Raw genomic sequence first — 13,764 nt, 5'->3', positions numbered from 1 at the left:
TATTTGTGGTTTAGGTTGAATCGTGATATGAAGTATATATTCATAAATCTCTTGGTCATTTATAAGTCCTTTTCAGAGTTCAGTTCTTTGCACATTTTGAATTTCGATATTTTATAAATAGCATTTTTAGAGTTCTTTATATATATTAATATTAAAACTAGTAATAGTTTCAATGAAAATTTCACACATGAAATCAGAGGGAGAGTAATATAGAATATATTATTATTAAAATATAGAATAATCTTATTTGTGGTATATAAGAAAAATAAAAGATAGTATGGTACTATCCAAAAAGAACAGAGATTAGGATCAGGAGACCAGTCCATGGTAGAAAGCTTGCCACGAAGAGTGGTGAATGCAATTAGGTAATGAACAGTCCACTGTGACAATGATAGTTGGAACCAATCACTCTGGATAAGAACAGGGTGCTGAAAGGGGATAAAGTGATATGAATGGTACCCCTTCATTAGCAATAATGCAAACCACAGTATCAAAAAAGGGGAAGAAAGAGAAATAGAGAGAAAAAAAATGCCTGTCCCAGAGGCAGCAGTGGGGAGGATGAAATGTGAACTGGTGAAAGGTGTTATACATTCTATGACTGAAACCCAACCATTAACAATTTTGTAATATAATGATTAAATAAGAAATCATATAATTTTTCACTCAAAATAAAAAGGGCTGGGGTCTGGTAATTGATATCAGACAACTGATAGTATCAGTCAATGAACTTTAGGTTTAAAAAAGCATTGAGACAGAGAGTAATTTCTTAACAATCAGGGGATATGTACATCAGAAAGAAATTACTCTCCTAAAGATACATAACACATGAGGGGCCAGTAACATACATACTTAAAACAACTGCTCATAGACTTAAAGAACAAAGACATCAATAGCAACTTAATAGTAACTGGAGACTTCAAATCAATCTTTCAATTTTTGATGGATCAATGAGGGTAAAACTCAACAAGGATATATTAGCTTTGAAGGAAGATATGAAAGAGAGGGACTTAGTAGTCATATATATACATATATATGTGTATATATATACTTATATATACACACAACATATATATGGCTTTTTATTCCCCAAAAGCAAAGTGCACATTCCTCTCTAGTGCAAAAGGGACATTCTCAAAGATCAATCATATGCTGGGTCACAGATATATCTACATAAAATCAAGAAGATAGAAACTAACTAGGCCATTTCAGTGGAGCAGCGGTAGAACGTTTGCCTTGCACACAGCTGACCTAGGACAGACTGCAGTTTCATTCCCCGATGCCTCATATGGTCCCCCAAGCCAAGAGCGATTTTTGAACGAATAACCAGGAGTAGTAACCCCTGAGTGTCACTGGGTATGGCCCAAAAAACAAACAAACAAAAAAGCAGAAGAGCAAACAAAAAGAAGAAGACAGAAATTGTATCATCTATCTTCTCTGACCATGATGACTGAAAATAGAAGTAAATTACAAACAGAAATACTTTAAGATCTGGAAATTAAACAGCTCTCTATTAAATAACCATTGGGTCAAAGAGAAAATCAAAAAAGGCAATCAAGGGGCCGGGCGGTGGCGCGGGAGATAAGGTGCCTGCCTTGCCTGCGCTAGCCTAGGATGGACCGCGGTTCGATCCCCCGGCGTCCCATATGGTCCCCCAAGAAGCCAGGAGCAACTTCTGAGCGCATAGCCAGGAGTAACCCCTGAGTGTCACAGGGTGTGGCCCCAAAAAAAAAAAAAAAAAAAAAAAAAGGCAATCAAAAGGTTCCTGAAAATAAAAAGGTTCCTGGAAACATATGATAATGAGGATATGAACTATCAAAATTTGTTAGACACATAAAAATAAAAATTAAGAGGAAAATTTATAGTTTTGCAAGCACTCACCAGGAAGGAAAAAATAATAATTTAATGGTGCAGCTTACATTATTTTGGTCATTTCACTTGGAAAATGACCAAAAGGTGAGCCAAAGTAAGTTGGAGAGGGAAATGTAAAACATAGAGGAGAAATTAATGAATTAACCCCCCAAAAATATCCAAAACAAACCAAACCATCTAAAATAAGCCCAAAGTACAATCCAAAACATCAATTAAAATAGAGCTGAATCTTTGGAAAAATAAGCAAGATAAATAAAACATTCCAAAACATCAGTTAAAACAAGAGTTGATTTTCTGGTAAAATAAACAAGATTGATGAGAAAGAACCCTCATAAACCAAATTGAAATGAAAAAGGGGATTTCATAACAAACACTATAAAATTCAAAGTATAATCAGAGATTGCTTTGAGAATCTTTATGCCATAAACAGAAAGAACTTGGAAAAAAGGGATAAATTCATGGACTCCTATAACATCCCAAGTTTGACCCAAGATAATTCGGAATACTTGAACAAATCTATTACTATGGTGGAAATTAAAATGGAAGTCAAAAAGCATCTCAAAAAATGACAAAACCACAGTCCCAAATAAATTCAATTGTGAATTTTTTCAAACCCTGAAAGAAAATTTATCAATCCTCTTCAGGCTCTTCCAAGAAATTGAAAAACTAAGAAAACTCCCAAAACAGTCCTTACCAAACATCACTGTGATACCAAAAGGAGAGAAGCAACACTAAATATATATACATAGTTATGTATATATTTTTATATTTATATATTTTAAATATGCATATATTTTATATACATATAATACATATATATACATATATACAAACAAAATACTACCAAATAAAATACACAATTCATTAAAAACTTCATATACAATAACCAAGCAGGATTCATGCTGGGTATAAAAGGATGGTTTTATATTCAAGTCATTCAACATAATACACCATCAAAAAAAAAAAAAGAAATAGTAAAATAAAATAATAAAAGAAAAAACAAAATCATATGATATTGTCAATAATGCAGAGAAAGTATTTGACCAGGTCTAGCACTCATTTATGATAAAAACTCAACAAAATGGGAACTGAAGGAACTTTCTACAATATAGTCAAAACCTATCCATCACAAGCACACAAAATAACTTATTAATGCAGAGAATCTAAAAGGCTTAGCCTAAAATCTGGCACAAAATGAAGTTGCCCATTCTAACTATGTCTATTAATAGCAGTACTGGATGTGTATTTGTCATAGCAAACAGGCAAGAAAAAGATATAAAGAGTATCCACATAGGAAAGGAAGAAATCATGCCCTAACTGCAGATGACATGATACTATAGTTAGAAATTCTAAAGACTCCAGGCCAGATCAATAGCACAGCGGTAGAGTTTTTGCCCAGCATGCTGCCAATCCAGGACATAAGGTGGTTCAAATTCCAGTGTCCGATATGGTTCCTCCAAGCTAGAAGTGATTTCTTTTTTTGTTTTGTTTTGTTTTTGTATTTTGTTTGTTTTGTTTTGTGTCACACCCGGCAGCGCTCAGGGGCTACTCCTAGCTCTATGCTTAGAAATCACCCCCCGCAGGCTTGAGGGACCATATGGGATACCGGGATTCGAACCACCATCCTTCTGCATGCAAGGCAAGTGCCTTACCTCCATGCTATCTCTCCGGTCCCTAGAAGCAATTTCTGAGCACAAAGCCAAAAGTAACCACTGAGCATTGCTGGGTGTGGCACAAAAACAAACAAACAAACAAAAAGAAAGAAATTCTAAAGACTACAAAAAAGTTTCTAGAAACAACAGATTTGTATAGTAAAATGACAAGCAACAAAATTAATTCAAAATAAAATCCATGGTTGTTCTATATACAAATAATAAAAGAGAAGACAATGATTTTAAAAGGACAACCCCAGAGTCAGAGTGATAGAGTGTTTGTCTTATATTCGGCCATCTGGGTTTGATTCCCGACATCCCAGATGATCCCCCAAGTCTGCCAGGAGTGATTCCTGAGTGCAGAGTCAAGAGTAAACCCTGAGTGCTGTGGGGTAGTGACCCAAGAAACAAAACAAAGAACAATCACATTTGCAATTATGCCTCATAAAATCAAGTACCTTGAAATCTACTAAGGAGGTGTAAGACCTATATAAAGAAAACACAAAATTAACACTTCAATAAATAAAAGAATAGAGGAAATGGTAACATATCTCCTGTTCATGAATTGGTGAGACTGACATCATTAAAATAGCAGTTTCCCAAACCAATGTACAAATTAAATGCAATACTTTAAGTATAACTAAGACAGTTTTCAAAGAAAATGACCAACACTTCTGAAATTCATATGGATCAATAAACCCCATGAACTGCTAAAGTGATCCTTGGGAGGAAAATAGGAGGCATCACCTTTCCCAATTTTAAATTATACTTATAAAGCAGTAATTAAAATAGCATGGTATTTGAATAAAGACAGACCCTTAGAAAAATGGAATAGACTTGAATATCCTGAGACAAATCCTCAGTCTATGACCAATTAATTTCTGATAAAGAGCAAGAAATAGTAACTGGAGCAAGGAAAGCCCTCTTCAACAAGTGATGTTGGTCATCTACATGTCAGAAAAAATAAACTCAGACATCTGTTTATTTTATTTTTACTTTGTTAATACTTTATTTAAACATCAATGTTTAAAAGATCGATCATAATTCAGTTGTTTTAGTTACAAAGTTTGTAATAATTGAGTTTCAGTCATGCAACACTCTTCACCAATGCACATTTCCCACCACTGCTGTCCATTTTTCTCCTCTCTTCTCTCTTTCTTCCTCTCTTCATTATATACTGTGATTTGCAATATTGCTATTTATAGGGGTATCAGTATCTCCATTTATCTCCATTCAGTACCCAGGTCTTGTCCAGACTGATCATTTCCAACATAATTGTTCAAATGATCCCATAACTGTACTCACCTGCCCTTTGTGGCAAGTTTTCTACCATAGATTGTTCCTCCTGGCCCACATCTCTATTGTCTCTGCATATTATTGCCATACTATTTGTTTTAATATCCCACAAATGAGTGTAATCATTATATATCTATCCCTCTCCCTATGATTCATTTCGCTCAGCATAATACCATATCCATCCATGTTTAAGAAAATTTCAGGGGGCCGGTGAGGTGGCACTAGAGGTAAGGTGTCTGCCTTGCAAACGATAGCCAAGGACCACGGTTCAATCCCCTGGCATCCCATATGGTCCCCCAAGCCAGGGGCAATTTCTGAGCACTTAGCCAGGAGTAACCCCTGAACATCAAATGGGTGTGGCCAAAAAAAAACAAAAAAAAATTTCATGATCTCATTATTACTAACAGCTGCATACTATTCCGTTATGTAGATGCACCATGGTTTCTTTGTCCACTCAGACCTGATTTAGAGCTCTAGGTTTATTCCAAATTCTAGCTACTGTGAATAGTTGTTGCATTGAACATAAAAGTACAGAGAGCTAGGCTGGAGAGATAGCACAATGGTAGGGTGCCTGCCTTGCATACAGCCAACCCAGGACTGATGGTGGTTTGATTTCCAGCATCCCATATGGTCCCCGGGAACCTGCCAAAAGTGTTTTCTGAGCACAGAGCCAGACGTAACCCAAGTATTGCTGGGTGTGACCTGCCCCCCCAAAAGTGCAGAGAGCTTTTCTGCATTGTGTTATTGGGCTCCTAGAGTATATTCATTCCTAGGTGTGGTATTATTGTGTCATAAGGAAGTTTATTTCTAGTTTTTAAGGAAAATCCATATTGTTTTCCCGAAAGGTTGGACCAGTAGACATTCCCACCAAAAGTGAATATATTGAGTACCTTTCTCCCTGCATGTGCACCAGCACTGTTCTTGTTCTTTGTGATGTGTGTCAGTCTCTGTTGTATGAGATATCTCATTATTGTCTTGATTTGCATTTTGCTGATGATTAGTGATGTGGAATATTTTTTAATGTGCCTTTTGGCCAACACTATTTCTCTTTAGAGGAAGTTTGTTCATCTTCTTTCCTATTTTAAATGGGATTAGACATTTTATCTGGTTAAACTCTACCAATGCCTTACATACCTTAGATATTTGATAGGTATTGGGTGAATCATTTCTCCCATTTTATGGGAAGTCTTTGTATCCTAGTCACCATTTCGTTTGAGGTACAGAAGCTTCTTTAACTTACTATCTTTTCTAATTTACTTATCCCATTTACTTATGTTTGTGTCCACTTGCTTGGTCAGTGATGTTTCATTCTTAAAGATGCCTTTATCTTCAGTGCCATGGCATAATCTGACTATGTTTTGCTCTATATACCTTATGGCTAAGGTCTGTTATTAAGGTCTTTTTTGGGGAAACAATTATTTGGTTTTCTAGTTCTTTTTAATTTAGTAATCAAGAGATCAGCTCAGGAAATAACTTAATGCAAATGAGTATTTTAAACACATTCTGAAAAATTAAAATGAATTAAAGTACTGAAATCATAAGAACTCCTAGAATTTACTGAAGATTCAACTTAGAGAAGAAAACAGAAGAGACCATAAGAATAAGCAGTGATTTTCACACTAAGAAATGAATTAAATTTAACAACTAAGTTTTAATAAATCACCTAACATTTCTTTTGCTGTCATATGAAATAAGTTTTATCTGCCAGCATACCTTCCTACTGAATTTATGTCTCTTTATGAATCATTCTTTCAATGAAAGATGATTCTTCCAAACTTAATTGATACATTCTGTAATTCAAATGACAAAAACTCTGAAAAGATTACAGAGGCAGAAATTTTTAACTAAATTAACTACATTATATACCCAAAATTGAAATGTTTACAGTTTAATTTTTCAAGTTATAAGCAAGAATTTTCAAACAGGGATGATTTAAAAATAATCAAGAAATAACTTCAATTTCCTAAGAGAAATTCAGAGACTAGTCAAATAATCCTGAAACAACAAATAATTGAGATTCCACATAGAAACAAATAAAGGAAAAATACACTACTACCATAAATCCTTTACCCACACTCCAAACACAGTATCATGTAATCCAGAGAGAATATCCAAATCCCAAGTTTTCTGAATTTTGAAGTTTGAATCATACATTATGTGAACAAACATTTAAGTCTGTTACCTGGGAGATGGTCCTCCAAAACAAAATAGCTCTAAGTAAACCACTGAAGCTTATTTCACAATTGCAAAGAACTTCATCAAGTAAAGGAGCTTTTGTTCAATATCCATGAACATATCCTCATAGATATCCTCTCCTGGTTAAGTGCGGTGGAAGTGTGTGGAAATATTTACATTTACTTTCTCCTAATAGGATTTGAGCTCTGTCTGTCAATACAAAGCACCTATAACTAGGTCCAGAACCTCTCACTAGATGAAAAGAGCAAATGAGGTTTCCCCAGGAATTTCCAACAAGCTTTCATCTTTACCCTAAAAGAACTTGTCCACATCTAGTTTCTGTGGTTGCTTATTCAAGGGATAGCTTTATAGCCCAATGGAATTTAGAGACCTACAGGCAATTTTTCAAAAAGTCACACAGTACTTCCTGAAGCATAAAGATTTAAGTTCTATGCCTGACACCACACCACATAAAAAGTTTGACTCTGGAAGCACTCCATTTGTGAAGCCTGGCTTCACAACAAATGTATGCAATCTATGGCACACCACATGGGAAGGAAATGGTAATGAAGAAATGATTAATTAATAAAAATACAGTGTTGTATTTTCGAATTTGGATTAGATTATATATTTAAAGATCATTTGAGTCTATAAAATATTTGTATTTCATAAGTATAGTATAGTTATTCTACAATAAAACACTAAAATCATTTAAAAATTGCTATACATTCAACTATATTAAATATAAATATATAAAGTAAGGCATTTCTAAAATGTGTTTTATTTTTATTTATTAAATTACTTATTTTGAGGTCATACCCAGCAGTGCTCAGGGATTACTCCTGCCTCTGTGCTCATAAATGACTCATGTAGATGCCCAGGTGGTGATGGGGATCAAATACAAATAGGATATATACAAAGCAAGTACCCTACCCACTGTACTATCTCTCCACTGAAATGTATTTTAAAATAGACATACTTGGGCCAAAGCCCTGAAGGTATTGGGAGGCTCAGGTTTGATTTCCAGTATTTGATCCCTGAGAACTAATCTACAAGAGTAATCCCAAAACACAGAGCTTAAAGTGTCCTGAAGTACAACCAGATATGGCCCAAATCCTCCAACACACACACACACACACACACACACACACACACAGACACACACACAAAATTTTAAAAATTAACATACTTATCCCAACCCAGAACTTCTATTTCTTGGGTAACACTTGAGTAGAACTGTGGAGTAGGTAGGATAGAGAACTCTTGCTTGTTCTTTAAAGCAACTTCCTATACAAAAAAAAAAAAAAACAACTTTAATCAGTTGTGAAATACTAGATAACAAATTATAGTAACTAATTACAAAATAAAATAACAATATTCTTGTGTTTAAAGTGTCCATTCTTTTCATTAAAAAATCCAGATCAATCATTCCTCTTAATAAAGAGATATGAATAAGTTAAAGAGCTGACCTGAAAGTTATGAAAAAAGGTTAATTATACTATGATAGGAACTAGGGTTTTAATATTTTTCCTAAGACTATTACATGTATCAGAGATTTTTTTACTTGTAAAATGAAAAAAAGTCCTATTCTAACATCATTTGTTTTAAGTTGTAAGGATATGTTTGACATAAACATTAATCTTCAAAGAAAAGGTTAAATTTTAAGTACAAAGCTTACACTTTGATCCACTTGTAAACTATACTATTACAAAGAAAACACCTTCATTATCAGAATATATAACTATTTACTAATTTATTTTATGGGTATATATTCAATAATACTACCTGACCAGGTTAGTCAATTGCTTTACCATTCTTTGCTATGTAAAAATTAAAACACTTGGGGCCAAAGCAATAACAGGTTTCTTACTTGGCATGTGGCTCACCTGTTTGATCCTCAGCATTCCAAATGCCCACCTACCCAGCATTCTAGGAGTGATTCCTGAGTGCATAACCTGATTAAGGCCGGGTGGGACCCAAATAACAAATAAATAAGTAGAAAGAAAGAAAGAAAGAAAGAAAGAAGGAAGGAAGGAAGGAAGGAAGGAAGGAAGGAAGGAAGGAAGGAAGGAAGGAAGGAAGGAAGGAAGGAAGGAAGGAAGGAAGGAAGGAAGGAAGGAAGGAAGGAAGGAAGGAAGGAAGGAAGGAAGGACGGAAGGAAGGAAGGAAGGAAGGAAGGAAGGAAGGAAGGAAGTAAGAAAGAAAGAAAGAAAGCAAGCAAGTAAGAAAGAAAGAAAGAAAGAAAGAAAGAAAGAAAGAAAGAAAGAAAGAAAGAAAGAAAGAAAGAAAGAAAGAAAGAAAGAAAGAAGAAAAAGAAAGAAAGAAGAAAGAAAAAGAAACGCTGTGAGGGCCAGAGAGATAGTGCAGAGGGCAGAGCATTTTGCCTTGCATGTTGCTGACCCAAGCTCAATCCCCTGCAACCTATATGTCCCTCAAACCTCAGAGAGTGATCTCTGAGCACAGAGCCAGTAATAAACCCTAAACAACATCAAATATGCCCCTAAAAAAAGGCAATAAAGAAAAGAAACACTTAATTTTCAGATATTCACATTGATATATTCATAAAGGAATGGATGTATTGTCTAAGATTTCCTTCCACATACTAGTTTTTCTTTCTCTAAGACAGAAGAAAACAACCAGCAATATGCTGAAATTAAGTCATAGGTCCAAGAATTTCTTCCTCTTTATTTTGCTTATATTGTAACTTTGCATGAAAATATCTTAAATTTCATCCAAATGACAATGTATATATACTTTATTTATTGAATACAAATATAATTTACTGAACTATAATTACTATTAACTATTTGTATGGTATAAAGTCTAAAACGAGTAATTCTGAAATCTGTGGTAGTATATAAAATTATGCGTAAATTTTATTATCTTTAAAAAACTTGTGTGCCTATTCTAGGAACACATTTTATGTGATAATTACATAACCAAGTAGTGTTAGGTGTATCCAGTTTATTTTAAAATCAAGTTCATGGAGACAGAGATAGCATGGAGGTAGGGCGATTGCCTTGCATACAGAAGGACAGTGGTTCAAATCCCAGCATCCATATGGTCCAATGAGCCTGCCAGGAGTGATTTCTGAGAGTAGAGCCAGGAGTAACCCCTGAGGGCTGCTGAGTGTGACCCCAAAACCAAAACAAACAAAAAAAGAAATCAAGTTCATTCCTACATATAAATCTGTTCCTCACAGTTAAAAGGAAAAAACTAACAACCAATTTTATTCACATAGTAAAAATATTTAAATGATTGGAAATTTTATATTTTGAGTGCTAATCATGAGTTTTTTAAAGAACTAGAGAAAAAAAAGCACAGAATATTATAGTAATATAACAATTCTTACCAGGACCATCTTCAACTCCATCATAAAGCTCAGTAGATCAGGAGAGTGTTGCATTCTCTAGATCAAAACCACAGATTTGATTAATTTGTACAAATCATACAAAATGAACTAAATTGAAATAATAAAAGTTCATGTGAATATGAAGAAATATCATCTACATTTAGGTATATATTAATTAAAGGTAGAAGATAATATATTTAAAATTAGCTACAAATTAAAGGTCCAAGAACTGAAGCAATGGTCATCATTCCTTCTATTCCTACCAATTTCACTTAGAAAGAATAATTAAAAGCCTCCGACATATCATTGAGGGCTACTAAACTGTGAAGAATGTCACTTAAAGCTTCACACATCTTCTTTAACCCATCAACAATTTACTGTTACTTTAACAAATTTATTAAACCATATTTAAAAAAGTGTTTTTAAATAGTTTTTTAAAAAGTGATATGAGAATAATTAGAAACAGAAATAGCACTGGAAATATAAAAATAGAGCAAATTTATACAAGTAAAATTTAGCTAGGAGCCAGAGAAATAGCCTAGCAGGTAGGTTGCTTGCCTTGCACATACATAGGCATCCTGAATTGTATCACACCCAGGAGTGATCCCTGAAGCCAGAACCAGTAGTAAGCCTGCAAACCACTGGTTGTAGCCAAAAAATACACAAAAATTACTAATTCATTATGTGATTCAATTGCTCACACTTAAGATTTTATCTTGTTCTTCCACAACTAAGTCAGATAAACTGAAAAAAATCTAGCAATGGATAAAACTATTACAATTAAATGACAAAAGAAAATACATTCTAAAGTTAAAATATTTTACGGTTTCATTTCCTAGAGTGTCATTCTTAAAATAGAAGAAATATAACAGAATCCTAGTTTAATCCAAATTTTCAAGTTTATTTATTTTTTTTTTCTTCAGGGCAAACTAAAGTTGTTTTTTTTTTCTTTTAAGTAAGAATTCATTTAAAGGACAAAATTGATTAACATAATGAGGTAAACTAATATAACATAATATAGTGACATAACATAACATATAATATAATTAATATAATAATAATACATGTAAGTCAAAGAAAGTTTCTGATTAAAAAACACAATTTTTTTTTCATAATGGCTTACATATCTTTCACTGTACTATTTTGGGTACATATTCACATTGAATCAGGGGAATACCCATCACCTAATATGTCCTCTTCTCAATCAAAAATCAAATATACTGAAAATAGGCAGAGTCCTGTCTAGAGGCTTCCAACCTCAGTTTGAGAGAGGATGTGAAAAAAGTAATTAAAATACCTCAACAATACACACACACACAAAAAAAATATCGAATTAAATAACCGATAAGCACCACAACAATAAAGACAGGCACCACACAATAATCTCGGTTCTGAAATCAAATCATACTCAAGTGCAAAAAGAAAGAAAAAGACAAAACAAAATAAAATAAAATAATATTGGAGACATCAACCGTAATCTCCACACCAAAATAAAGACGTCAAAAAAATAGATCATTTATTCTCCTCTTGCTGCTTTCGTGGTATGTGGAAGACTTCTACTTTATCTTGGATGGTAAAATCAGACCTGTTTCTAGAGGTATTAGTGGCTGTGCAGATCAGGGAATGGAGTTTATGAAGTCTTTCTTTGTGGTTCTAGCAGTTATGCTTCTTCAATGTCCTTTTTTTGTTTTTTATGTGTTCTAGGTGTTTCAGAATAGTGCTACCATTCTGTGTTTTTCTTTTGTCTTCTGACTTACTTCGTTTAACATAATATGATCTAGGTCCATCCACGTTGCTGCAAAGTTTAAATATTTAAATATTTATCAAGTTTAAATATTCCTTTGATACAACTGTGAATCATTTCCCTGCTTAAAATCAAAAATAATTTTTGTTACTTTATTTTGACGAACTACAGATATCATGCAATTCTGATATGTGAAGTCAATATGTGAATTTCTTTGCTTCTTTTAGAAAAAAAAATGAACATCTAACTTGGCATGAAATATATGATTACACTTTAACTTTAGTTGGAATATAATTAGAGAACAAATCTTTTAATCTCCCTTATATTTCATACGCTTTCAAACGTATCTGACTAACCACCATTTCAGAAGAAATAAATAAGTCACTCAATACCCTCACTGAAAAGCTACCTTCTTTAAGCAAACAAACAGAAAAAGACCCCACAAATTTCACCAGTAGATTATATCCGGGTGTGGATTAGTCTACATCCTGACTTTGGGAAACATTATTCTATATATTCTCTCTTATTTTATAAAAGAATAATAAATAATATCCAAAGTCTACAAAATACAGCTAAATCCTATCCAATATCTTTTTGGGCCACTCCCAGTGACACCCAGGGGTTACTCCTGGCTATGTGCTCAGAAATCGCTCCTGGCTCGTGACTTCGGGAACCATATGGGATGCTGGGGATTGAACCCAGGTCCCTCCTGGGCAGCCGCATGCAAGGCAAATGCCCCACGACTGTGATATCGCTCCTGTCCCCCAATACCTTCTTTTATAAATAAAATACAAGAATGCCACCAGTCCCTCTCCCATTTACTTATCTCAGCTGCTTTAGTGGTAATGATGGCAGTAGATAATAAGTAGTTAAGAGGAACATTTTAAGAAAAAATCCACAAAGTTTATAAGCTTACCATTTGTCCCTAAACAAAAAGAATTATTTTTGCTAAAATCCTAATGTATCATTTATTAAAATTAAAAGTTAACGAAAGAACAATAATATTCATGTAGACTTTGGAATAAAGCAAAGACTAAAAAACAGCAATGGATTTACATAATGTATTAGAGAAGAGATTAATAAATGGGCATTTTTTCCTAGGAAACCTCTTCATGAACAAAAGAAAACGCTGTCTTTAAGAACAAAATATTTCAGTTTATTTAAATATGCAATAGATACACCTCCTAAACTTTACTATATCATAATAGAGGAGGAGGGAGAGGATAGTGAATAGAAAATACAGAGGCCAGAGAGTGGCGCTAGAGGTAAGGTGTCTGCCTTGCAAGCGCTAGCATAGGACGGATCGCAGTTCAATCCCCCCGCGTCCCATATGAGCCCCCCAAGCCAGGAGTGATTTTTTTTAAAATTTTTTATTTTTAATTATGAGAACAAATATGCAAAGAAAGAGGACAAGGTAAAGTTACAATGAAAGGACAATCATCCATAAACAGAATTTTCAGAATAAGTCCCCTTGCTGATATCTTAACATTGAACTTTCGGCCAAAGAACATTAAGAAAAATAAAACAGAACCCATGTACAATTACGTTGTCCCTCAAGTCCCCAGATTGTAATACATTATAATATTTCTTAGCAGCATACAAAGCAATCTAAAGCCATAAAACTTATGTAACTCCTTAAACATTAAAGGCATAGTATTTTTTTACATTTCCTTGTG

The 13,764-nt window shown here is 33.8% G+C and overlaps 1 protein-coding gene across 1 annotated transcript in view; it reads right to left on the bottom strand.

Annotated features, from left to right (window-relative positions):
• Window positions 1-13,764, bottom strand: part of FANCL (FA complementation group L) — a 92,449-nt gene that overhangs the window by 58,449 nt on the left and 20,236 nt on the right. Inside the window, exons 4-5 of the mRNA XM_049784586.1 lie at window positions 10,345-10,401; window positions 8,182-8,279 (exon numbers count right to left, since the gene is read on the bottom strand). Of these exons, the coding sequence (XP_049640543.1) occupies window positions 8,182-8,279; window positions 10,345-10,401 (155 nt within the window). The remainder of the gene's footprint in view (window positions 1-8,181; window positions 8,280-10,344; window positions 10,402-13,764) is intronic.

The sequence above is a fragment of the Suncus etruscus genome, chromosome 12 (genome assembly GCF_024139225.1).
Source record: "Suncus etruscus isolate mSunEtr1 chromosome 12, mSunEtr1.pri.cur, whole genome shotgun sequence".
Taxonomy (NCBI): domain Eukaryota; kingdom Metazoa; phylum Chordata; class Mammalia; order Eulipotyphla; family Soricidae; genus Suncus; species Suncus etruscus.
This window is presented reverse-complemented; position numbering and strand designations above follow the sequence as displayed.